Genomic DNA, 24,583 nt, shown 5'->3' with positions numbered 1-24,583 from the left:
GCTCGCCATCGGCCGCGAACCGGCGTCGGCGTCGCAGCGGCGCGCGGCGGAATCCGAGCGCATCGCGGCGGTCTGGCATCCGTCGGCTGAGCAGCGCCCATGGCAGCGAGCCTGGAGCGACTCAGCGCCCGGGCGGCCGGCCTGGTTGAGACACGACAATGCTGTCCGTGCGGTCGCGGCCGCCTCGCCACGTGTTGACAACCCCGCCCCCGCGCCTCGTCGCAGACGGCCCCTGCCGCGCGCCGCTCGCGGCGTCGCGCGACCCGTGCCGCCCGCTGCCGTCGCCGATCCGTCGTCGACGACCCCTGCCCCCGCCCTCCGTCGTCGACGACCCCTGCCCCGTCCTTTGTCGTCGTTGTTGATGCGAGTAGTGGTGACGACGACGCCGTCCGTGTGGTCTCCCTCGCGCGACGGGTCGACGACCGCAATAACAAAACTCTCAACTATAACTCAAACTAAAGTCATATCTAGTTGTTATCCTTGCTAGGCCCGCCCGCCCGCCGTCGCCGTCGTCATTGTTGATGTTTTAGTTTGAATTGATAACGAGCCCGACATGAATAATATACAGTTATAAAGATATTTTTTACAAATCATGCCCCGTCGTGATTGCGGCTAATGAAAGATTTACGATTAGTAGTGTCGGCTATGATCGTGGTGGCTCCGTAGGCTTCCAGAATTCGGCAATCCAAAACGTTCTGAACGTTCAGCACTTGAAAACTTATTTAAACCGCCTGTTTTTTTTGCGTTTTGACAGGTGCGCCCCCTGGCATGGAGCAAACGCTGCGCGAGAACACGGTTTCGGCAGAGCGTCTGCACATCGAGCGCATGATGGCCGCCGACCCGATGGCCCGGTTCGGAATTCTGCCACCAGGGATGTCGTGGCTGCCGCTGTACGCGGCGCACATGCACGCGCACGCGCACACGCACCTACACCTGCACGAGCAGCACATGCAGACGTCCCCGGGGCTCTACCCTGTACATCCGCTCGTCGGTAAGTGAACCAACGTATTAGCCAGCGAGCCGTGCAGCCGTGCAGCCGTGCAGCCGTGATTTGCACGGTCAGTTTTGAAACTGCACGGCCAAATATGTTTAGCACGGCCTAAAATTTTGATCTGAAGCCCATGTACATGTGTAAAATTGCACTCCCAAATATTTTTTCTGTACTCCCACAATACTCATTCCTGGCTAATACCCTGAAGTTAACTCCGGGGTGAGAGCCATAGCAGAAAGCTGACCGAGGGCAACTCCCTGCATTTTGCGATGTCGGTCGCCGATATGTCAGTCGTGTTTCTTCGAATCTTCACGCTCGTTGGCAATGCAGCTGCAGCTAGTTAACGAGGTTAATGCGGGGCAGGGGGGATATATTTACGGGACTAGGCGAAATCTGGTGACGCGATGATGCGAGGTATGCACAGCTCGCTGACACGCATTTTTACTTGTAGGTGGTGCCACTCCAGGCAGTGCCTCGCAGCAGTTTGCGAATCCATTCGGAATGCCTGGACTCGTGAGTCGCCCGCCGGCGCCCCCTGGACAGCTTGCAGTGGACCGGTCATTCGATCCTCTCAGTCATGTAAGACGATGCAGTCGTATTTTGCGCCTCTCCCGTCTTTACGTTGTCATTTTGCAAAACGTCTGTAGTTGCTGGATAAATGAGAAGAAACGTCAATTGCAAATCTAGAGAAAGTCTCGAACGTTTCAAAACTGGAGCGTTGAAGACTCGAAAACTAAAAATAAAAGACGATCGTCGTCTCATAGCTAAAGTGTTTTTCTCACGACAGTTGGCCTCGCACGAACAAATGCAGAGACAGGTTCAGCTCGATCGAGAAAGGCAGCAAGCGTATCAAAGCCAGTTACTAGCACACGAAGAATATCTAAGGTGAGTTGAGCAAGGTCGGTGAAATCGTAGCGGCCATGTTGGGTGCTGTACCACACCGCGCTGTCTTACCGGCAACGCTTCTATGGTTACTCCCCATCGACTCATCCGATGGCAGTTGTTCTTTTGCCCCACGGTAAGGGTGGCAGAGTGTCTTGGCCTATTTGCAAAAGACACTTGACTGCCTCTTCCTTCGTGCAGTTGCATGCAGGATCAGGGCTGTGCCTGCCCTGATATGTGCTATTCACAGCACAGTGAACAGGCAGCCAAGCAGACGGCTGTAAGATATATACGCGTGCATGAGCACGGCTCCCACCTCCCGCCGTTTTTCACAGACTGATGCAGGTGTAATGTAGTTTTTGAATTTTTACTCAACAGGTTCTCATCTCTTTTCCAGAGCGGCTATCCATCTTATGGTAGGCTCGCATTTTTCTCACACACACAATCGGTCACCCACAGTTACTTCTCTTCTTGGCGGAAATCTTCCGAAATGATGCTTCTTTCCATGTAGCTTCATCACGTTTTACTCCAGCGTAGCAAGCCTTGTCTTAGTTTTAGCCTCAGAGTTTAGATTAAACCCAGTTTAGACTCCCCAAGTCTTTAATTCTGCAGTTTAACTGTTTAAAAATTTTCTGTTGGGGAAGAGAAATAATAATTTTTTTTATTCTGTTTCAGCATTCTTATTAAGTAATGTTATTTGGGGTTCAATGGGTGGTGATCCGTAGTTCTGCCATCTGGTGGGCTATAGATTAACAACGTTTCTTACTTTGCTATTACATATTTGGTGATGGGGTTATTGTGAAGTTATGAAATCGCATCTGTAGTACAGTCATATATGCTACACTCATCCGATGTATTTACTGTTCCTTCCCAGTGTCCTCTCTTTACCAGTCAATATTCACCTCCATACATTTTTTCTTTAAAATTTGCCAACAACTTGTTGCAGTCTATGTATAAGTATTTCACCAATGCTGCAACTAATGCATTGCGGAGCGAACATGAACGTAAAAGTGCCGTTTCATTCATGTAGTAGGCATGAGTATTAAATTAGGGGCAACCCAGTGTATAAACGTATAATTTTATAGCATGTGGTCGTTTTTTTCCTTTCAGAAAAATGAATGCCCTGCCAAAGTGAGTCGATGCCAGTGTGAGGTTCCTCGTGCTTCAAGCATAGCGAATTGCAGCAAAACGGACGTTATTTTTTAAACATTTCGAACTTCACACGGCATTTTTAAGCACACGTGCTGCACTCTGACATCCAGAGACATAGGTGATGAGGAGCGTCATGTATATATCCACGACATGTACTGGCCGTATTGCACTTTACTCTATTATCTGTTTTATGTATGGCATCCATGTACAAGTGCCGTGCACCCCCAAGCGCTTGCATTTAGTGTGGTTGCCGTAGCAACCAATCCTGCGTTGCCTGCCATTGTTGTGTTTTTGCTGTTATGACGTTATGATTCCTACTGTATCAGATGAAGTGAACAAAGGTGAAATTTTGGTGATCAGTTTGTGTTATTTCCCTACTTCTCGCACGCGCGATAAATCCGGAGCCCGGAGTCCAAAATATTGGCGCAGTGAAACTACCGTACAGACTCTCTCTGTATTATGTATAATGCGTTTCTATTTGGCAATTTTTGTACCAGCTGAGGTGAGTGTTTGAGTGTGTTGGTTTTTGACAATGAATGTGCTTGGTTGCAGCTTTCCCATACACAATCAGATGTTCTTATATCCTATTTGCGATGAAACAAAGCCCGTAGCGGATTAAGTTCAAGCAAGTTTTTGTTATGGATTGCTGATGATGTGTAGACCTAAAGTTGCAACATTTTCTTTAAAAAAAACTTACTTTAACAGTAAAATAAAAAAAATACATTCTTGTCGTCTGCCGTCGCCGCACGAGTAGAGCACACGAATTTAATGCACAGTCGTACTCATAAAGTATGTTTAGGCAGGTGGGTCCGGCGTATTTCCTCCGGGTAGCACTAGTGTTGCGTCGCGACGGGCAGACGCAAGGGTGACTTTGCCGGTCACAGGTCCAACGTAGAAGATTGCAGAGGGTTGGTCATCGTAGGTAGGCCGCGCATTTGTCCTTGTGTTCATACAGTGTAGGACTGTAGGTGCATCCGATCCACCGTAGATAGATAAGTATGATGCACATCTGTATTTGTGCTGAGGTGCTTTGAAGCGAGTCGGTTCCGTGTCGAGCAGTGTCACACAGTTGCATGACTTTTGTCGCTTGGGTTGCAGATGGTTGTTACGTGGCATATATGCCAGTTACATGCCAGTTACATATGCCAGTTGCAAGGGACATGCCGGCTACAGGGCATGTCAGTTACATGGAATGTCAATTGCACTGCATGTAGCGTTTACATGTCACTCAACAGTTCTGCAGCATGTACCGTTTACATTGCATGTGTTAATTATATGGCACGTGACAGTTTAGTGGCATCTACCACTTGTATGTCGTTCAACAGTTGCATTGCCGTGGGCAAATTTAATGTGAAACTTGATGACGACCCGTGTGGTAGAAGCATACCATGTGACGAATGCACACGCCAATTTCCGCATACGCTGTGAAGTGGAATTGCCTATTTCAGAGATTGATGAGCGACTCTTAGCTGCAAATGTAAACTGACAATGGCTAGATACTGTCCAAGGCTAGACCGGCCAAATAAGTCTCGAGTCCCGTCACTAAATATTAAAAAATGCAAAGAAGCATTTTTGACAAATCTGACAGCCATTTGGATTGCACTGCCTGGTCGTAGGAGCACCACTACTCACTGCCAAGTAGAAATTATTTTTTAATAACTGTATATATGTAGAGTTGTTGCGCTGTCTCAAACTATTGGTAATGGCGTTGTACTGACGTTTTGAGTCGGCAGATGTTTACTGAACAGCACGCGTCAAAAACGTCACATGTAGATTTATAACTGAAATAGGAGTTAGCAAATCCTTACTATTAATTGTGTTAGTTATATTTGTATATACGAGTTGCTGGCTGTGTTAATATGGATGCATTGTATTCAGATTGTTCACTGAAAGGTGAGAAATGTTGTTTTATTGTAATTTTGCGATATTTATTTAAACGTTTTTAATGTTCCCGTGAGTTTCTGTTCTGGTTATGTATTTGAGAAAGTTATGTTTATTGTCGGTTAACTTTGCAAACGAGGATAGATGTATTTATTATGCCGCAAAGTTCAGAGTTTTATGTATTTGTGGTGGGAAGCATTTGAAGTGTGTGCATGCTTGGAAAAAACGCCAAGTTAATACAGGTCGCAGTAATGCAATTTTGTAGGGCTAGTATCAATGTTTTCTAGTGGATCCCAAGTCATTGTGATAGAAACGTATACTTTAGTAGATAAGACTTTTCTTTGCTAATCAATTAACATGATTAAAGCTGCATGTATAGCAAATCGTAGCAAATTAAATTGTTTGCCTTGGCAGTATGCGAGTGCACACAAAGTTAAATTTCTCAATCGAATGGCACAGTATTCGTTCTTCTCGTATCTTGGCATCTGTAATACTTGAACACTGCTGGAAAAGGTTTGATAAATTAGCGATGGCATGGCTCTGGCCTTACAATTATTGTCAATTACAACCTAAGCATGTTACTCCCATTAACATTCAAAAGAAATTGACAATCACAATGCTTACATACATCTTTTTTATGTCGATTAGCTATGAATGCAAGCATAAAGATGATAACTTCTAGTGAAACCTGTGCAAGAGATCAACATTGAATACTAGTGATGTGTCTGCTATTTTGTAATGAGTCCAACTGTACTCTCCCTTGTCACACGAATGTTAGAAAAGTGTTGGTTATACGTTATAGTAAGAATTGCGACAACTTCATTAGAACTTGTATATGCACAGCTCTCAGTTAAAAACCACACATTCTATGTAGGCGATTTAAAAATATAAATTATGGGTTTAAACATATGTTAAAACTGTATGATAATAATAACAGTTGCTATTGTATTGTGTTGACAAGTCTGTTATCAACAATTAGAGACATGATAGAGTGCACTATAAATTTGTGTTGTGTTTACCTCCATGTCATTTACTTCCTACACGTTTCTCATTAGAACTAAGGAATTAATAACTTCAACATCAAACATTTATTAAAATTTGATAAAAGGCTTGAGGACACCAATAATGTAGACAGGTAGAAATATAGAAGCAAGGTTGCCCTAGATTATAAAGACAGGAATAATCCGTGCATCTCGAAAGCCATCCGTTTGAAACGCAGATGCCCTATTTCCATATTTGTTATATTATTATACATATTTGTTATATTATTATACATATTTGTTATATTATTATACATCATTATACATATATTAATAAATACATGTAATTCCAAATCTTCAGGCGTGAAAAAATCGTGAATTTACAGCACGGCTCCTATTCGTCTGTCGGTGCCGAGAATGAGGTGAAGTTTCTATAGGCCTGCACCAAAGTTTTACTCTCCCTGACGGACAGGCTCGGGTTTAGACGTCACACGGGTAGAGCAGACGACACGGCCTTCGACGAAACGGAGTAGAAGAGTTTCGAGAAGAAGCTGAGGCCCGTCTGGCCACCGGGAATGTAGCTGATCATGTACCACACTAGCGCCACCACTTGCAATATGGCGCACAGCGCCGTCAGGAGCGTGCTCTGCACCTGGTCCGTCAAAACGAACAAAATGCAAACGATAAAATGGCGCATAGATGTACCTGTACACGTTTAGCTGCGCGTGTCGCAGCGATCGCCCGGAGAAATAAACCCGTTAAATAGACGCTAGCACTCTTTGCCAATTGGCCACGTTGTAAAACTGCTAGCTACCAACACAAAAAACTCTCACCTCTTAAAGAGACGTGATGATGTGATCTTAAAGATGCGTAATCAAGCGCAATTTTTTGGAGGGTTTTACGGGCAACCAGGTAGAACCTCCTACAATACACCCGAGTCTGAAATCTCTGCAACCTTACCACAAGAGCAAAGTACAGTGTGCCGAACAAAGAGCCAAAGTACGTTGTCGTGAATGGTAGCCGCTGAGCTGAGAAGATGTGCTTCACGTGATTTACGGGTCCCCATAGCATCGCGAAGCTGGAAAGCAGAGACACTCCCTGACAGCTTGTGAAGTCAAAATGGGTTTTTGGTCATCAATATCTATGGGTGAAGCTTATAGAAATGCAGAATCATTCAATCGTCAATGCATCGATAATAACAGCTCAAAACTAAACTGCTTCATCTTCGCTTCATATTTGGTACGTAGGGGGACAAATAGCTATACAGCTCAGCTAAACACCACACCTGCCACACATTGAAGGGTTTTCACAAGTATATATCCCTATTCTCATTCAGGCTGACTGTCATGCGTTCAAGATCACTGCCACCTATCACCTGCCACCTTTAAGCCTTTAAACTTATGTACTAGCAAAATCTGTGTTACCAAAAAGTGAAGTTCATGGCTTTGCTAATGTAGGTTACTTTTATACAGCATCCAATGAGAAACACTGGTACTTACTACGATAAATCCTCAGCATTGTCATTCAAAAATACAATGGATTAGAAGTGTGAAGCCTCGCTTACCTGCCGATTGTGAAGACACTGCCTAGTGTGTACAGGAGGGCAAATTTTCTTGCTTTTAGCACCAGAAACGGGAAGAACATCCATGCCTAAATAAAGGCAAGCTTATCATACACAAATCCAACTATTTCTATTTTAAAATATTAGTATTATATTAGCAAATGCACAGTGTATTTATGTCATTGTAACATCATATATTTATAATGCAATTATCTTAATTTGGTTCTTTTACTTTTAGTGTGGTTGTAAATTCTAAACTTACCAAGACAAAGCAAAAGACACCCATCAATATGCAACTCACGAAACCAAGAATCCGTTGTTTCTTTGTCTGGAAATAAATAAAATCTCATTACATCTTCTGAAAATACAACTATACACATATATAACATACCACTGTACCGGTACCACTGCTACTTAAATTAGACGTGGCCACATACGTGTTTTTGGTTCATATGTATTTGATAAACGGCTCCACCTGGCTAATTAAATTATGGTGAATTGAGTTTGATTCGGAAGTGACTGGCTCAAGTCAGGACGTTTATGTTGCTGGCCAATGTATTTTTCTATTACACTGTTGGCTAAATCTTATAGCTGGCCATTCTTCAAAGATTCAGTGCTGTGTCCCAGCAGTGTTGTTTTGGTCATGTAGCCATGTAGTGGGAGCGAGGAAGAGCTCACCTAATAGAGCTATATATATGAACACGATTCCCAGTGAATAACCTTTATAACCTTTTATGTATATACCTTTATATGTTTATAAAAAGTTATGTGAAGTTATACAAAAAGTTTATATGAAAGGTTATGTTTATAACCTTTATATACCTTTTGTGTAGATATCCTTGGTAATTATCCAATTTTATGAATTCAGAATTTTATTATAAAAGTATGCTATGTATTGTATATGATGGATAATTGCCTAAATAAATAAATAAAAATAAATTAAAAACCTCCTAAATATTCGTCCTCAAAGTCCAAGGGAATATATATATATATATATATATATATATATATATATATATATATATATAAGACGGAATGAGATCGCAGGGCCAAATCCTATTTGACACCCCCAAGTTTAAAAACCACTTTTTTTCTCCGATAGATGGCGCCACTACATTATATACTGTGGAGTGTTACTGAGCGACTGTGTAGATACGTATATATATTATATGCGGCATATATATATATATATATATATATATGTATATACTGAGTTGCTGGGTGAAACGACGTAATCTCGCGCCTTTGCGACAACAAATGACCCCTTTCTTGCTAGAAATTAGTTGACAACACCTTCAAGAAGACCTCTGTAAATTTTTAAGATTGTACCCCCACATTAACCAAACTCACGACATGGGCCCCGGGGGGGGGCGAATTTTTTTTTCCTACACGTTATATCCATTGGGCTCTTCTGATTGGCTGCTTTGATTTGACCACACCATAGATAGTGTTTGGGATACCATACACAGTATATAAGCCGATTCGGTTTATGGTTAGGGTTAGGGTTAGGGTTAAGGTTAGGACTTTTGCATCATTCTTTGATACGGAAAGTCTGATGCGGAAGTTGATATGCGTACATCAAGCCCAATGATTGAATGAATATAACGTGTAAGAAAAACAAATTCACTCCCGGGGTCGGGGGTGTAATTTTACATGAAAATTATGCGTTTAATTTGAAACGCGTTTAATTTTTACATGAAAATTATGCACGCTATGAATAGCGTTTACATGAAAACTGTAAACGCTACTCTGACCGATCGGAGGCAGGGAAAAAATTAAAATTTATTTTTCGGGAGCTAGGCCCTACTTTTCAAGCTCACGTGCATAAAAATAGCACTCTAAAATTTGGTTTGCATTGAACTCTATGCAAATTTACGGGGGCACTTTTTGGCATTTCCAGGGCTCTTTTTTGGCTAAATCGCCCCGAGCCCCTGTGTATTTTTTTTCACTGTTAGTGTTTTATATGCACGTTTTATTATATATACTTTTGCGCTTTGGGGTGTCACTCAATAGAAAACGGTAACCGTAGCCCGTTCCATTAATTATACAATATCGCATGCTGAATGACTGACACTGACAGTGACATTGGTCAAAGTAGCGTTTACACACCCATGTCGTGAGTTTGGTTAGGGTTAGGGTTAGGGTAAGGGTTAGGGTTTTTAAACCTGGGGTTGTCAAATTTATTCAAGTTCACATTCAAGTTTGATAAATTACCAATGTTGGAAACAGCGGATCTTTCTGTGCTTCTTGCAACCAGGCATTATCGTTAGCTTCACTAGAAATCGCTGGTCTCCTCAACTGTGTAAACCATGAAAACTTTCCGACGCTATGTGATGATTCGCCATCTGCGTCTTGACCACTACTATGGCTCTTATTTTGAGATAAATAATCTAATAGTTGCTTGTTGATATCAGACATGATGTATTGCCATTAGGCGCTGACATATTATGTGACGTCTGTCCGGTGGTACTCACCACTTCCGGGGTGAAAGCGCACGAATACACGTTTCTTGCCGCTTAGATAGACTCCATATTACTTCACTTTGTTAGTTATGAAATAAAGTTAAAAGACCTGGGACCAGTCTATAATCAATGTCATCGACGGTACCACGCTACTCTCTGGTCTTAGCTAACATTCATTTCATTCATTCACTTCGATTATGTCTTTAACAGTTGAGCTTAAATATTTAGGGGTAGTTGCTGGGCTCGGATGTGGAGTATGCATAGGATTGCTTCTAAAACGAAAATTCCACGGTATACGCCGATTACCTCAGCCCTGTGCTGGGGCACAATCCATGGTGAGTGAGTCTAGACAGTAACACTACAGTACAGTACAGTACAGTACAGTACAGTACAGTACAGTACAGTACTCAGTAGGGGCCTACACTACAGTCTACAGCACACACAGCACACACAGCACAGGCCCTTGGAAAGTGTCAGTAGTACTAGTAGAATGATGGTAAATAAGCACGAAGTGTATTTACTACCAAAGTATGAATGTTTCTCTACTCTCTTTCTGTCAGTGTCAACTTTCTCGAGTATTACTATTAGGCCAATGAAAGTTGATGTCATGGTTCTCGTCAGCACCCGCATCAAATTTTACTCCCGCACCAAAAAAGTTCAACACTCATCGCTGACGAAATTCCCGCATCAAAAAGTCCCCATATGAAATTCCTGCCTCAAAAAATCAACAATCTACAGTCAGCACTACATGTATGGAAGACAAACAGTAAAAATTTGAGTAAAAACTGTCAACAAAGAAGTTATGACATTTTTCAATCTTATTTTACAAGACCTGATACCCTCACTAAGTTCTATTGGTTTGTATATGAAAGATGAATGTTGATCTAAATCCCTCATCAAAATCTCAACAATGCCTGACGAGAACCATGAAATCAACTTTCATCGGCCTTATTGCCGATAATTTTCTGTAAATGCTGTTTTGTTAATGCTCCACACACGACACAACTCACATGTACGCCGCCGGCGCTGTGCACAAACAATGAAAATAAAGAATACAATAAGTGCATGAACAACAATATAAAATAACTTTGGGCACGTTTAATTTGTTTGGGACGAATGATCAATCCGTCGGATCGCGATCATGTGATTCTGATTCGACCAAACAAACGCAAATTTAGTTTCACCGGTTCACGTTTCGCTGTGACCTATCACGGGATGATTCATAACAAAGAACAAGCTGTGACTGGCTGAGGCGCGGGCCGCCATATTGGATACCGTTCGAATCCACCTCGCTAGCAGGGTCGGGTTAGGTGGATCGAGATCAAGTGATCTGAGCAAACAAACAGTCAGATCAACGAATCCATTGGATCGAGATCCGTGGATCCGACCAAACAAACGCGCCCTTTGTTTTTATTGTTTATGCACAGCGGTGTACGTGTGTGTTGCAGAGGAGCATTTGACCGGCATTTACAGAAAATTATCGACAATAATAAGCCAAAGAGAGTAGAGAAACATTAAGATTTTGGTAGTAAATACTAAATACATTTCGTGTTTATTTACCATCAATCATTTTACTATTGAAACATTCCAAGTCAAGTGCCTGAGGCTGTGGTAGCTAGAGCACACTACCGGACATCTATATACAAAATTTATACACAGGCACTCGGCTCATTTAAAAAAAATACTATTGTGTAGAGGGGTTCATTTTCAGGCAATGATGGTATCAGCTAGGGTCTATATAATATGCATCGGTATTCTCAGTCTTTAGTCCTGAACTTAAGATACCAGGGCTGTAGCTGGCGGGGGGGGGGGGGGGGTAGTTGCCCCCAGAGAAATGTATATACATTACATGGTTAATAGCGATCACCTTCCTAGAACACGCCATGCACGTGGCTTTCCCCCCCAGGCAAAATGGGTTAGCTACGCTCCTGCTTACTATAAATAATTGTATAATACAGGTATCTTCATTTTGCAGGTGGATTTAATAACAAATGGATGGTTTTCTGAAGTTAATAGCTTATGGCCTGGTCAGTCCATGTCTCTACAAGTTGAGAAACTTCTATTTCATAAAAGATCACAATATCAAGATGTATTGGTTTTCAAAAGGTTTGTTATTGGAGTTTTAAAAGTAAAATTACAGCAAGGAAAATACATATATATGATCTCAACATAAATTACTTGTGATCATTGTTAAGATTAATTTTTATTTTTTAATTAAAAGGAGAACCTACATGTGGTTAAATAAGATGGGGATGTTTAATGAGGCATGAATGTTGAATAAAAAAGTGACAAGTTTATGTATACATACAGTTTACACATAATATTATGGTTTTGCTTTTATAGTGTAACATATGGAGTAGTTTTGGTGTTAGATGGTGTCATACAGTGCACACAAAGAGATGAGTTCTCTTATCAAGAGATGCTTGCACATTTGCCTCTCTGTTCCCATCCAAACCCAAAACAGGTAGGTTCCATTACATACTTTATTTAGCAATAAATTGCTCTTTTTTTAAATTGGTTTGCTTTCCTAGGTTACATGCGTGCGTGTGTGCATGCGTGCGTGCGTGCGTGCGTGCGTGCGTGCGTGCGTGCGTGCGTGAGTGCGTGTGTATGTGTCTGTCCAATTGTCTTTCTGTGAACTTGCAGTATTTGTTAAGGGACATTTTATGTTTCATTTCTTGTAGTGTTGTAATATCACATTTGTGTGTATATTAAACAGCAAAATAAAGGTCTCTGATTATTTACGTCTGATTATTTTGAGGTTAGATATACCTACACATACGATGGGTGGTGATATAAGCTGATATTTATACACAGGTTCTCATCATTGGAGGTGGCGATGGGGGCGTTGCAAGGGAGGTTGTGAAACTTGCAGCTGTTGAGACAGTCACGATATGTGAAATTGATGAGGTGAGGCAATTTTTGCTCTGAAATCTATGCCTGCTTTTGTATCTGTTCTTTACCTCTTTCTGTAGATAGAAAATCCTTTGTGTAATAACTTCCTTTGCAGTGCTCAATTTTAAGGTTTTTTTTGGGTTGTCCGGAGGACAACTAAGAGAGTAGCATATGGTTGTCCCTCAAGAGTTTTGGTTGTCCGGATGTTATTTATACATGTGCTGCATGCGCTCTGCTCACGTGATGCTCAGTGCTGTAAAGCAAAAGGCCTAATCATGTACATTTTGTACGTATTGCAGTGACAGCAGACATGGCCATTCGCATTGTTTCACTCATTATATGAAGAGAATAAAATATTGGTAATGTGGTAAATGATGCTGGGATCAATGACGTATAATAATAGTAATTGAAAGTTGCATGAAATTTATTTCATAACATTTACATTAACACTGTGTCAAGTCACAGATGAGCAAAAATTGAAAATTAACAAATTAAAAAAAAAAATGTTCACAATTAATTTAGAGGTTGGACACCGGACAACCACGGAAACAATTTGTAGTTGCCCGAGAGAAAATCCAGTCGTCACGGACGACCGGACGACTGTTAAAATTGAGCTCTGCTTTGTGTAATTGATTGTGTATAAAAGCTTTTGATAAAATCAACAGTAGTGTAGACAACTGTATCTGGTTCTTGCACTGTTCATTTTCCGTCATATTTCAGATGGTGGTTAATGTTGCTAAGCAGTTTCTTCCCCAAATGGCAAAAGGGTTTGAGAGCCCCAAGTTAAATCTACACATCGGTGATGGGTTTGAGTTCATGAAAAAGCACCAGGGGGAGTTTGATGTCATCATCACTGATTCTTCAGATCCTGTTGGTAATGCAAGTCAATGTTTTTAGCTCATCTGACGAAGTCGGATGCAGCTTGTAGAATCGCATTAGCGTCCGTCCGTGCATCCGTGTGTCCGTCCGTCCGTCCGTCAACAGTTGGGCACAAATCTTAACCGCTCGACGTACGGTCACGATATTCGGGACGTTGGGGGGGGGGGGATCTAGTGAGAAAATTTTAGGTATCCATGTTGATGATAATCTTACGTTTGAAGAACACATAATGAATGTGTGTGCCAAGATCTCAAAAAAGCTGGCACTGTTTTGGCGGATCAGGAAATTTCTCGATCATGATTCCTGCCTGAAGTTTTACTTTGGCTTTGTTTTACCTGATATTGATGATGGTATTGTTGTGTGGGGAAATGCCGCGAAGAGTTATATTGACAAAGTTTTTAACCTGCAGAAACGTTTTGCGCGGTTAATTCTTAACATTCGTAGACCTTCAGACTAAAGCACTAAAGAAATCTTTTCGCAGCTAGGTTTTATGCCTGTTCGCCAACGTTTTTATTACCATCGATCTCTTTTAACTTACAAAATTTTACGTAAGCAGGCACCTGCCTATCTTGACGGTTTTTTTACTTTTAAACATGAAGTGAGCTCTAGACGGACGCGTAGTGTGTGTGCAGATGAAGCGCGTTTGTATCCGCCCCGTGCACGCACTGAAATGCTACGAAAATCTTTTCGGTGCGCGGCGGCATCTGAATGGAATAATTTACCTCCTGACGTTCGAGATGCCCCCTCTATTTCTTCTTTTAAAGTCCGTCTAAAGAAAATCTTGCCCTATCAATAGGGCCCATTGTGCTCTACTTACCCCGTACAATTTTAGTCAAAGTATTTCAACATATTGTGTATTAAAGTATTTCAACATATTGTGTATTTATTTAATATTTAACCGTTCTGTTGCTGTGAGACGGCCATGTGGAAGATAGGTCCGCGCCAATTTATTGTGTCTGTACCTAACATGTTTTACCGTCGTTAAATAAAGTTTTTACTTACTTACTTACTGGGATCGTAAAAAGGACTCGGGATGACCAATTTGGGGGTCAAGGGTCAAAGGTCAAGATGTGTCAACGGAGGGGGAATATTTCCCCCTTAACTTAAGGTATAGGAGGAAATACGTAATTGCGGTACAAATCAGAACGGCTTGACCTATGTTCTTAATATTCGGTGTATAGTGTGATGGGCAGGAAACCCATCACCAGTGTGAAATCACAGGTCAAATTGGAGGTCACAGGTCAAAGGGCAGTGGGGGAAAGGTCAGATATCAGACATTTTCTGAGGACATGGCCTAATGGACAGAGTGAAAAACTTTTTTGTTTCAGCGCTGACCTACCATTTTTATCACTTTATTGAAAGGACCATGAATTGTGCTTTCCACTGATGTGCGAAGACTAAGTGTCTGCTAACCTTTTGACCCTCAAGAGGAGGGTTAAACATGGATTTGTTGACTGTTAACAAAGGACTGAACTGTGTTTGATGGTACGTGTGTGATCGTGGAAGACTTAAATTTCACAGTGAAATTCTGCATGCAAAACTTACTTGAACAACGTTTATGCGCCTTAAATCATATATGAACTTCATTCTCTATATGAGATTCTGTACGTTGGGAATACAATGTTAATAGCACTTACGCAAACGTCTGTTTTTGATTAAGGCCAACTATAAATAGGCCTACCTCGCAGGTGGGTGGCTGATAGTATCACAGCATGGGCTAAACGAAGGTAGCAATCAGTTCGGATTATCTATTTCCTGCACCTAGTCAGTATGCACGCCATCTATCGGAACAGAGTGAGAAGAATGTCCCGGCAGGATAGGTCAAATGTATATTGCGCTCAAAAGTGCAGAAAGAATTGTTTTCCTAACTTCAGTTTAACCAATCTTGAGATAAGTTATTGCAGAAATGAATCATCAAACCTACCAATGAAAATTTGCCAGTTTTGTACTGTCCTTGGCATGGCTCTCTATGTCGACGTTACAGTAGTGTGCAATGTTGGGATATGGTGGAGCATGCTGGCTTGTGAACGCTGCAGAGCCCGATGGTTGACTGTCAGTCGAAATGTGTTGATCCTCCCCGACATTGAAGAAATCTGTACGTTATACGTGCGTCTGCCTTACCTCTGCCCGCCATCTTCTTCGAAAGTTTGGACGTCGCGCGGCGAAATCGGAATGTACATTTCAATCGATGACGTAACTGATAGAGTAGCGCGCCGCGTGGGTGTTATTTGTTTATAAACAATTTAGTCTGACTGAATCTTTCTCTCTCTCTCCTCTCGCCTGCTCTCTCTCTCTCTTTAGCTCTCTCTCTTCCTCTCTCTCTGCAATAAAAAAAATGTTTGCTGAAATGATGTGTATGCAACTGCGTATCTGCATATCTGCGCCTAACAAAGGTGTCACTCGCATGACTGAAATTTCGAGTTTATAACCGTAGCAACAGACCTCAGATGAGCCCAGTCGCTCTGCGGCTCTTGTTTCGTGTCTGCTCATTCAGTATGTGTGGGCATGCAGACTGGGTGATAGTAAATGGCAATTCAAGTGTGTGCTTAGTGATGCATTAAAAATAGACTTTTATCGACCAGTTAGTAGTTTCTTATTGCAACATGTGGTATGCTTGAGAATTATACTGAAAAATAAACAGAATGGCAGTAAGTAGAATACACTAAACCTGTCAATTCATGTGCAATTGAGTGGGTGAAATTCGATAAAAACTTATAGCACAATTCAAAAAAAAGGTTTTAATAAATAATTGAGGCTATCGATTATTTATTGCTAGGTCCTGCAGAAAGCTTGTTTCAGAAGCAGTACTACAGCTTGATGAAGGGTGCCTTGAAAGACAACGGTGTGCTCTGCTCGCAAGGTAAGTCACCTGTAGATGAAACCGTGTTGATATATTAGTTGCAATGTACGTGATCCAGCATGTTGTCTGTGCATTGGTTTGAATAAACCAAGTAAGTTGCTCTTATAAAATTAACTGCACTCACAGTTGTGACTGTTGCAATTGGGATGGTATGATTGTTTGATGCAGTAATACAATTTTGTTTTTCTGCAGGAGAGTGTTTTTGGATTGACCTTAAATTGATAAAGAACATGAGAACGTTCTGCAAGGAATTATTCCCAGTAGTTGAATATGCAACTATGTCCATCCCAACTTACCCTTGCGGTCAGATCGGTGCAGTTCTCTGCAGCAAAAGTCCAGTAGGTGGCACCACCAACTTGGTTCATGATTTCTGAGCAGAAAGATAGCTCATGATCATTTATATAAATTGCATTTATATTAGGCATGATGAACATTCAAATTTTGCTTAGTTCTGCAGAGTTTTTTGTTACAAAGTGAGCGAGTGCAAAATTGTTGAAAATTGTCGGAAAAGGGCATGTATACAGTTTTGTCATGCTTTGGTCGACCAAGCATTCTTAAGAATTGTTTATTGTTTGGCAGGATATCAGCTTTAGAGATCCTGTGAGGAAGCTGAGCGAGGAAGAAGTGAAGCACATGGATTTGAACTATTACAATCACGACGTGCATCGTGCATCTTTCATTCTGCCACAGTTTGTCAAGCAGGTAACTGCTGCCATGCATTCGCCAAGATGATTACTTACGACTAGGATTACCATAGAAATTGCACTACTGAAGTATATCTAACCCATTTTTAATAGGAATATGTGGGATGCGTTGCAAAAGTTGATGAGACTATTATTAGACGTAACATTTTTAATAACCTGCTATGTATGTATGGTGTAAACTGAGGTGTGCAGTTGTAGAAATGATTGCATCATTCCTTTCAGCATAGGTGCATCTCAATGTGAAAGTACACTTTCGTGGTAAACTGATGTTATGCTCTTTGTAGGCTTTGGACTAGCATCATATGTAGAAGTTACAACATATAGAGATTGCATGGTGAGTGGATCCAACCTCGAATCTCCATCCAGTATCCAGCTCTAGGAAAGTGTTCTTACAGATTAGGTGGCCATATGGCCGTGATTATAGTAACACCATTCTCAAGGTTTTGCTCAATGGAAAATGGTATAGTAAAATTAGTCCCTGGTTATGTTTATCATGTCTCCTTGGCTTTGATGAATAGTTTAATTGATACGAGAGCAACTTTATTTCATGATAATTCCGTTTGTTTAATTGGTTAGCAACAATTTGCACATCCGATCTATGTCTGTCAGTCAGATTGAAGTTGCTTAAACCTTGCCACCAGATGGCAGCAGGTAAAAAGAACCACAGTAATAACAGGTAATAAGCTCTTGTAAAAGCACTATTATTGCTAGCACCCTGAGAAGTTTCTAATGTAACAGGTGATTGCTGAATTTGCCGTTACATAACTGTTCTAAGCCACGAAAAATTCTTCTGATCATCTTAAATCAAATTATTAAATTATCTTTTGATAATGACGCTGATATTATTAGTATTACACCACCCATTTATTTTGCTCTGCTTTGTTTATGAATAAAATTGCCTGACAGCACTTAATTTTAGTTTTTTGTAATTAAAAAACTATTTCCTATTTCATTAAGTTATCACGTAATGTTGAGTTTTCCATGCATAGCATTTGTCATAAATGTACAGAGTTTTTTTAGCGATGGCATTCCTCATTTTGTAATACTATGAGCTGTGTACTTGTGTACTCTTGATAAGAGAATGAATATACGCTCTACTGATACATGACAGATAACGTTTATGACTTTTTTCTTCAGAGTGGGACAATGAACTTTTGTTCATTTACTTTCAGTAAAATAACTGAAGTGCTGCACTTAATAAGAGCTATACCTTCTCTTTATTCCAATGGTTGAGTGCTCGCCTCGTATTTGGAAGGTTGGGTGTTCAACTCCCGGCCGGGTCATACCAAAGACTTGAAAAATGGTACACACGGCTTCTCTGCTTAGCATTCAGCAAATAGAGATAGAGTGTGGCAAGTTAACTCGCAGTGCTACCAGTGGACTAACCCCCTACTGTAGCATTTACTGTGAAAGCAGCTGCGGTGCTTCAGGGTTACTGAAACGGAGATAGGCACCGCCCTATGCGCCATGTAACCATGCGCTATGCCTATGCGTATGAAGGTGCGGGAAGGATTTAATTTCTCTTTATTCTCCTTGTCCTTATTCCATATTTGTCTTATACATGTTCCTTCTTCCATGGTTTTCACCATCCCCTCCCTCATGTGGTTTCGTTCCTTTTTCCTACTAATTCTTTCGCTTTTAATTGTTCTCTTAATAATCCTTCCCTGTTTGTGCCTCTTAAGGGGTCATCTGGATGCTAATTAAGTAAGGGGAATGATATAGAGGGAAAATAAATGGAGGTTGTGGTAGATGAGAAATTGAGAATATGCAACAGGGTAGTTTACTCTTGTACTAGCTCTATAACTGTAGCCATTGGTCGCCACAAATGAACCTGCGTCACCTGTTGCGAACAGGGGCTATAGTATACTGTATAAGATCTACTCATGTACATGCCTCATCTACCACTCCTACCCCTTCATGCTTCACACGTTACCATCTCTCCTCATTTTCTCGCCAGGCCTGTGGCGGAGTGAAGGGCTTATAGTTTTAGAGCTATATCGCTGCCAACACAGTTGCCAGACCGTGCTGATGGGGCTATGTGAAAGATGGCGCAGGGCTTTTGATCAGAGGCAGTACACAGGGGCCGTTCTAATGAAGCTATCGAAGGCATTTGACAGCATTCCCCACGACCTGCTTCTAGCAAAAATACATGCGTATGGTCTAGGCAAACCATCCAATGACTCCCATCTCGAAAGCCAAGAGCCGTTACCAGCAAGCTAAAGTTGGAAGTACCCTCAGCACCTGGAGAACGCCAATCAAAGGGGTACCGGTACTGCAAGAATCAGTCCTGGTAGCTACTCTAGTTAACATCTTTATAAACGACATTTCATGGTAATGCATGCGTTGAACAACAACACCGTTTAACACGCTTTGCGCACACAACAATAACTTGGACACACTCATTACAGAACTAACACATACACCATGACAAAGTGGTTCAAAGAAAACGGCATGCAAGCCAACCCTAAAAAATGTCAATGCATGATCCTATGTAAGGATCATGTGTTTGTAGATATCTATGCTGTGACTCAAACCGCGAAAAATAAGCGAGTTCGTAGAACCACGGGTTTGTGTGACATCACAGGTCACGGGGTCGACTCATTTGTGACAAAAATTGGTGAAATCTCGAGTGTGGCGTGCGCTCTCGGTTCAGTAGGCCTGTACCGTAGTATTTGGACGCTCCGTAGGCATGCTCTTTTGTTTTGCTCTTGTTTTCTTTTTGTTTGAATCTTGTTTTGCACGGTCGTAGGAAATAGTAGCTATGCTCTTTTTTTTCTTTTTTTTTCGCCTTGTAACCTGACACACATAACACAGTCTTACTAATTTACTACATATTGCAAATTGTTTCAATCAAATGTTTCCATCAGTGACCGGGAAGTCCGCCATGTTTGTTTATTGCGACCATTTCGATAGGCAAGATGCGCAGATGACTACTGCGCATGCTGCGCATGCGCTGTGTGCGCCCTTGCAAAACAAGAGGCGCCTGCGCACTTAGGAGCATCCAGTTTCGGGCGAGCGTCCAAATACTACGGTACAGGGGCCGGATTCATCAACGTTGCGTAAAGTCTATTGCGTACACGGAGTTTCTACGAAGTACGTACGCAAAGCTCGTAGGTGCGATTCATCAACGCAGCGTAGCACCTGCGTACGCAAATGTTGATGAATTCCAGTGTAAACCCACTACGCCGTCCTAGCTGCTGGCTGTGGAGGGGTGTGCCTAGCATAAACCAATCACACTGTGCGACACATACCATAGGAACCGAACAGACGCCTCTCTTGTATTTAAACCATATGGCTCGTCTAGTCGTCTCGTCTGTCTACATGGACACTGAAGTGCTGGGGGATGTGATAGTGTTCTCATTTTCGTTGTATGATTGGCGTTCAACAGCTCATTGAAAGCACACCACGTACAACGTGCGTGCGTGCGGTGTGTACGTACACGTGCGTGCGTGTGTGCGTGTGCACGTACACGTGGTGCGTTTGCGTGCGTGCATGTGCACGTGTGCGTGTGTGTGTGTGCAGGTACACGTGCGTGAGTGCGTGTGTACGTACACAGGCGTGCGTGCGTGTGTACGTACACGTGCGTGCGCGTGCGTGTGTACGTACCACGTGCCGTGCGTGCGTGTGCTTACGTACCGTGCGTGCGTGGCAGTGCGTGTGTGCGTGCGTGTAACGTACACGTGCGTGCGTGCGTGTGCACGTACACACGTGCGTGCGTGCGTGTGCACGTACACGTGTGCGTGCATGTGTGTGCACGTACAGCAGTGCGTGCGTGCGTGTGCACGTACACGTTGCGTCGTTTTGCACCGTTACACGGGCGCGCGTGCGTGGCGTTGTGCACGTACACGGCGTGCGTGCGTGGCATGTGCACAGTGCCGTGCGTGGGTGTGTGGCACGTACACGTACGTGCGTGTGGCAGCGTACACGTGCGGTGCGTGCGTGTGTTAGCGTACACGTGCGTGCGTGCGTGTGTAGCGTCACCGGCCGTGGCGTACGTGTGGCACCGTACACGTGGCGTGCGTGCTTTTTGCGTGTACACGGTACACGTGCGTGCGTGGCGTGCGTGTGTACGTAACACGTGCGTGCGTGGCGTGTGTGCGTGCGTGTCACGTAGCACGTGCGTGCGTGCGTGTGTACATACATGTGCGTGCGTGCGTGTGCACGTACACGTGTGTGCGTGCCGTGCAATGTGGCACGTGCCGTGTGTGCACGTATACGTGCGTGCGTGGCGTGCGTGTGGGCACAGTACCACGTGGCGTGCGTGCAGTGTGTACGTACATGGGCGCGCGTGCGTGCGTGCGTGCGTGCATGTGCAGTGCGTGCGGTGTGTGTGCACGACACGTACTTGCGTGCGTGCGTGTGTACGTACACGGGGCGTGTGCGTGCGGTGCACGTACATCGTGCGTGGGCGTGCGTGCGTGCGTGCTTGTGGCAGCGTGTTGGCGTGCAACGTAACACGTGCGTGCCGTGCGTGCTACGTACACGGGCGTGCGTGCGTGTGCACCGTACACGTGTGTGCGTGTGCACGTCACACGTGATGTGCGTGCGTGCATGTGCACGTGCGCGTGTGTGCACGTATACGTGCGTGCGTGCGTGCGTGTGCACGTACACGTGCGTGCCGTGCGTGTGTAGCGTACATGGGCGCGCGTGCGGGCGTGCGGTGCGTGCATGTGCACGTGCGTGTGTGTGTGTGCACGTACAGCGTACGTGCGTGCGTGCGTGTGTACGTACACGGGCGTGCGTGCGTGTGGCTACGTACACGTGCGGCGTGCGTGCTTGTGCACGTGTGCGTGCGTGCGGTGGCACGTAACACGTGCGTGCGTGCGGTGTACGTACATCGCGGGCGTGGCGTCTGGCGTGTGCACGTAACAGTGGGCATGCGTGCGTGCTTGTGGCACGTGTGCGTGCGTGCGTGTGCACGTACACGTGCGTGCGTGTGCACAGTACAAGTGCGTGCGGTGTGGCACGTAACAACGTGCGTATCAGTGTACAACGTACACGGCTAACTACGAACTCGCCATTATAACGAAACAATGCCCAAGCCTATGACACAAGAAGCGTCAAAGAGGCCCGCCTGTCTGTGTAGTATGGTAATTATTATTATTTTTAGATTGAGTAGTATTTTAATAATGGTTTTCTCAATAAAATATGCATTTGCCTGCCGATATGGCTGGAAAACACCTGCGGAAAATTTCGAGTGGTTTTTTACGGCACCTCGTCAGCTGCGTGTAGAGTTAGCGCAAAGGCTTTACCGTAAATTTTAGCTTGTATGAATCCACCTAAAAACGGCCTCGCTTGCGCTACGCGAAATCGTACGCGAAATATTACTTAAATAGGCTGTGTTTGATGAATCGCCAACTAAGCCAACCGTCGATTGCGTACAGCAAGATTTACGCAAAATATTTTGCGTATCGCAGCTTGAAATGAATCTTACCCCCAGGGCGCCGCTACATTTATTCTGTATACAGTGGTAGCACGTAACGCCACGTACTGTAGCATTACACAATCGACACAAGATTAGGCTTAGATAAAATATCTAGATTTTTTTTAGATATTAGAAGTTTTCGGGATATTTAGAAAATTCCTAGAATTTCAGAATGAAAACACACATTTTCTCAGATATTAGGATTTTTAAGGATGCAAGTTTGTTCCTTTTCTAGAAAAACCATCGCAGCGGTGCAAACTGTTTTAAAATCTTGCAAAATTTTTTTCGCACCAAAATCAAAATATGTTAAAAGACTTACGTTTGAAATGAACTGAGATATTAGAAAAATTTTGTGTATATTTAGAAAAAAATTGAGATATTTACGAGATTTTTTGTGAGGAATTTCCGGAAGATATTTAGAGCCATTGTCGAGATATTTGTATCTAGCCTAACACAGATGCATGCGTATTGTACTGCTGTGGTTCCGAAATACGAAATGTTTTTCACGAAATGACCGTAACCTCGAAAAGTTCGTGCCAAAAGTTCGCGCATTGCGCAGACTAATTATGAATGCGCGCGAAAATGACGTCAGCGGAAGCCATCCAAACAGGACCGGAAGCGGAACCTCAATAGGTAAAACAAACAGAGCACGAAACCAAGTACTGTGTTACTCCGCCATATTCTTTTAAATTTTCTTGAGTCTATTCATTGCTAAAAACTGCCGGTATAGGGAGATGGGTGAATACTTACAGGTAGGCTAATTTAAAACTTTTCAGCAGAGTATTACTTCTTTTCAAGTGCCGGCTGCTGCGGCTGTTTTTCAGGCACAAATGACACAATTATATGCGGTGCCGATTATTTGTGACAAAAACACTCTACTGACACTCGCAGCTAGGGCCTGCATACCTCCATACTCTCATTGCGTTGATAGCAAATCACGTGCCTAAACTCCCTTTTAATAATTCCTTTTATGCGTGGCATTGTGACCTCTAACGCCTGAACCCTTACCCTAACCCTAACGCCTATCCTAACCCTAATCCTAACTCCTAACCCTTAACCCTAACCTAATCCTAACCCTAACAACTACTTAAGAATTTAATTTAAAATTAACTATATTTGTATCAACCATGAGAGTTGGGAGGTAATGCAGGCCCTAGCTGCGAGTCTCACTGACTCAGTGACTCAGTAGGCCCTACAATGGGCATGGTCCTAGGCTAGCTCCGCAAGAAACGGTTTTGCTAGGGTTAGAAGTTGTATAGACAATCAGTCGCACAGCCTCGTCGGGCTAGGTCCATGAGGCTTATGGATATTGGAGTGATCACTGAACATGACACTGTCACAGGCACTTTGCAATGTTTCAAATGTTATAAAATTAGCGCGTGGCTACGCGACCGGTTCGCGGACGGGGAGCCACTAGGCTACGCGTCCGACATCCATCTCAACCCACAGGCACTTGAAGCGTTTCATACTGTAAACACACGCCGGCCGCCATTGCTGCTGCGCTGCACACTGACACATAAATATATATTTATGTTTATATACTAATATATATAAAATATACTAATAAATATAATACTATAGTGTATATATTTTATGTGTCAGTGTGCAGCGGCAGCAGCAATGGGCGGCGGCGTGTGTTTACAGATGAAAGACCTTCAAGTGGCTGTGTCTTCACTGTGTGTGTGTGTTGTGTGTGTGTGTGTGTGTGTGAGAGAGAGAGGGAATGTGTATGTGTGTGTATGCGTGAGACAGAGAGAGAGAGAGAGAATGTGTATTTGTGTGTGTATGCGTGAGAGAGAGAGAGAGCTAGAGCTAGAGTATGGTGGTGTGTGTGTATGTGCGTGTGTGTGAGAGAAATAGAGAGAGCTGTGCATGTGTGTGAGAGAGAGAGAGCTGTGCGTGTGTGTGAGA

General features: G+C 43.1%; 4 protein-coding genes across 4 annotated transcripts in view; 3 read left to right on the top strand and 1 right to left on the bottom strand.

Annotated features, from left to right (window-relative positions):
- LOC106820886 (arginine-glutamic acid dipeptide repeats protein-like) overlaps positions 1 to 5,517 on the top strand; it is a gene marked incomplete at its 5' end in the record, with an annotated part of 26,499 nt that extends 20,982 nt beyond the window's left edge. The window contains 5 exon segments of the mRNA XM_014825478.1: positions 755 to 991; positions 1,443 to 1,570; positions 1,779 to 1,876; positions 2,252 to 2,289; positions 2,984 to 5,517. Coding sequence (XP_014680964.1) covers positions 755 to 991; positions 1,443 to 1,570; positions 1,779 to 1,876; positions 2,252 to 2,289; positions 2,984 to 2,991 — 509 coding nt within the window. The 3' untranslated portion in view covers positions 2,992 to 5,517.
- A 454-nt stretch (positions 5,518 to 5,971) lies between these two features.
- Positions 5,972 to 9,900, bottom strand: LOC106820887 (protein transport protein SFT2-like). Its single transcript, XM_014825479.1, has 5 exons — positions 9,662 to 9,900; positions 7,710 to 7,775; positions 7,451 to 7,536; positions 6,847 to 6,964; positions 5,972 to 6,538 (listed from the first exon to the last, which is right to left on the bottom strand). Exons 1-5 carry the CDS (start codon positions 9,863 to 9,865, stop codon positions 6,374 to 6,376), a joined length of 639 nt encoding a protein of 212 aa, XP_014680965.1. The 5' UTR covers positions 9,866 to 9,900; the 3' UTR covers positions 5,972 to 6,373.
- Positions 9,901 to 9,962: 62 nt separating this feature from the next.
- LOC106820885 (spermidine synthase-like) lies at positions 9,963 to 18,357 on the top strand. Its single transcript, XM_014825477.1, has 9 exons — positions 9,963 to 10,244; positions 11,885 to 12,015; positions 12,253 to 12,373; positions 12,727 to 12,819; positions 13,525 to 13,678; positions 16,460 to 16,543; positions 16,736 to 16,881; positions 17,123 to 17,245; positions 17,532 to 18,357. Exons 1-9 carry the CDS (start codon positions 10,107 to 10,109, stop codon positions 17,541 to 17,543), a joined length of 1,002 nt encoding a protein of 333 aa, XP_014680963.1. The 5' UTR covers positions 9,963 to 10,106; the 3' UTR covers positions 17,544 to 18,357.
- Positions 18,358 to 23,392: 5,035 nt separating this feature from the next.
- Positions 23,393 to 24,583, top strand: part of LOC106820884 (UPF0488 protein C8orf33 homolog) — an 8,149-nt gene continuing 6,958 nt past the window's right edge. The window contains exon 1 of the mRNA XM_014825476.1: positions 23,393 to 23,424. Within this exon, the coding sequence (XP_014680962.1) occupies positions 23,407 to 23,424 (18 nt within the window). The 5' untranslated portion in view covers positions 23,393 to 23,406. The remainder of the gene's footprint in view (positions 23,425 to 24,583) is intronic.

The sequence above is a fragment of the Priapulus caudatus genome, unplaced genomic scaffold (assembly GCF_000485595.1).
Source record: "Priapulus caudatus unplaced genomic scaffold, Priapulus_caudatus-5.0.1 Scaffold51, whole genome shotgun sequence".
Taxonomy (NCBI): Eukaryota; Metazoa; Priapulida; class Priapulimorpha; order Priapulimorphida; family Priapulidae; genus Priapulus; species Priapulus caudatus.
The sequence above is the reverse complement of the archived record's forward strand: the minus strand, read 5'-3'. Positions and strand labels throughout refer to the sequence as shown.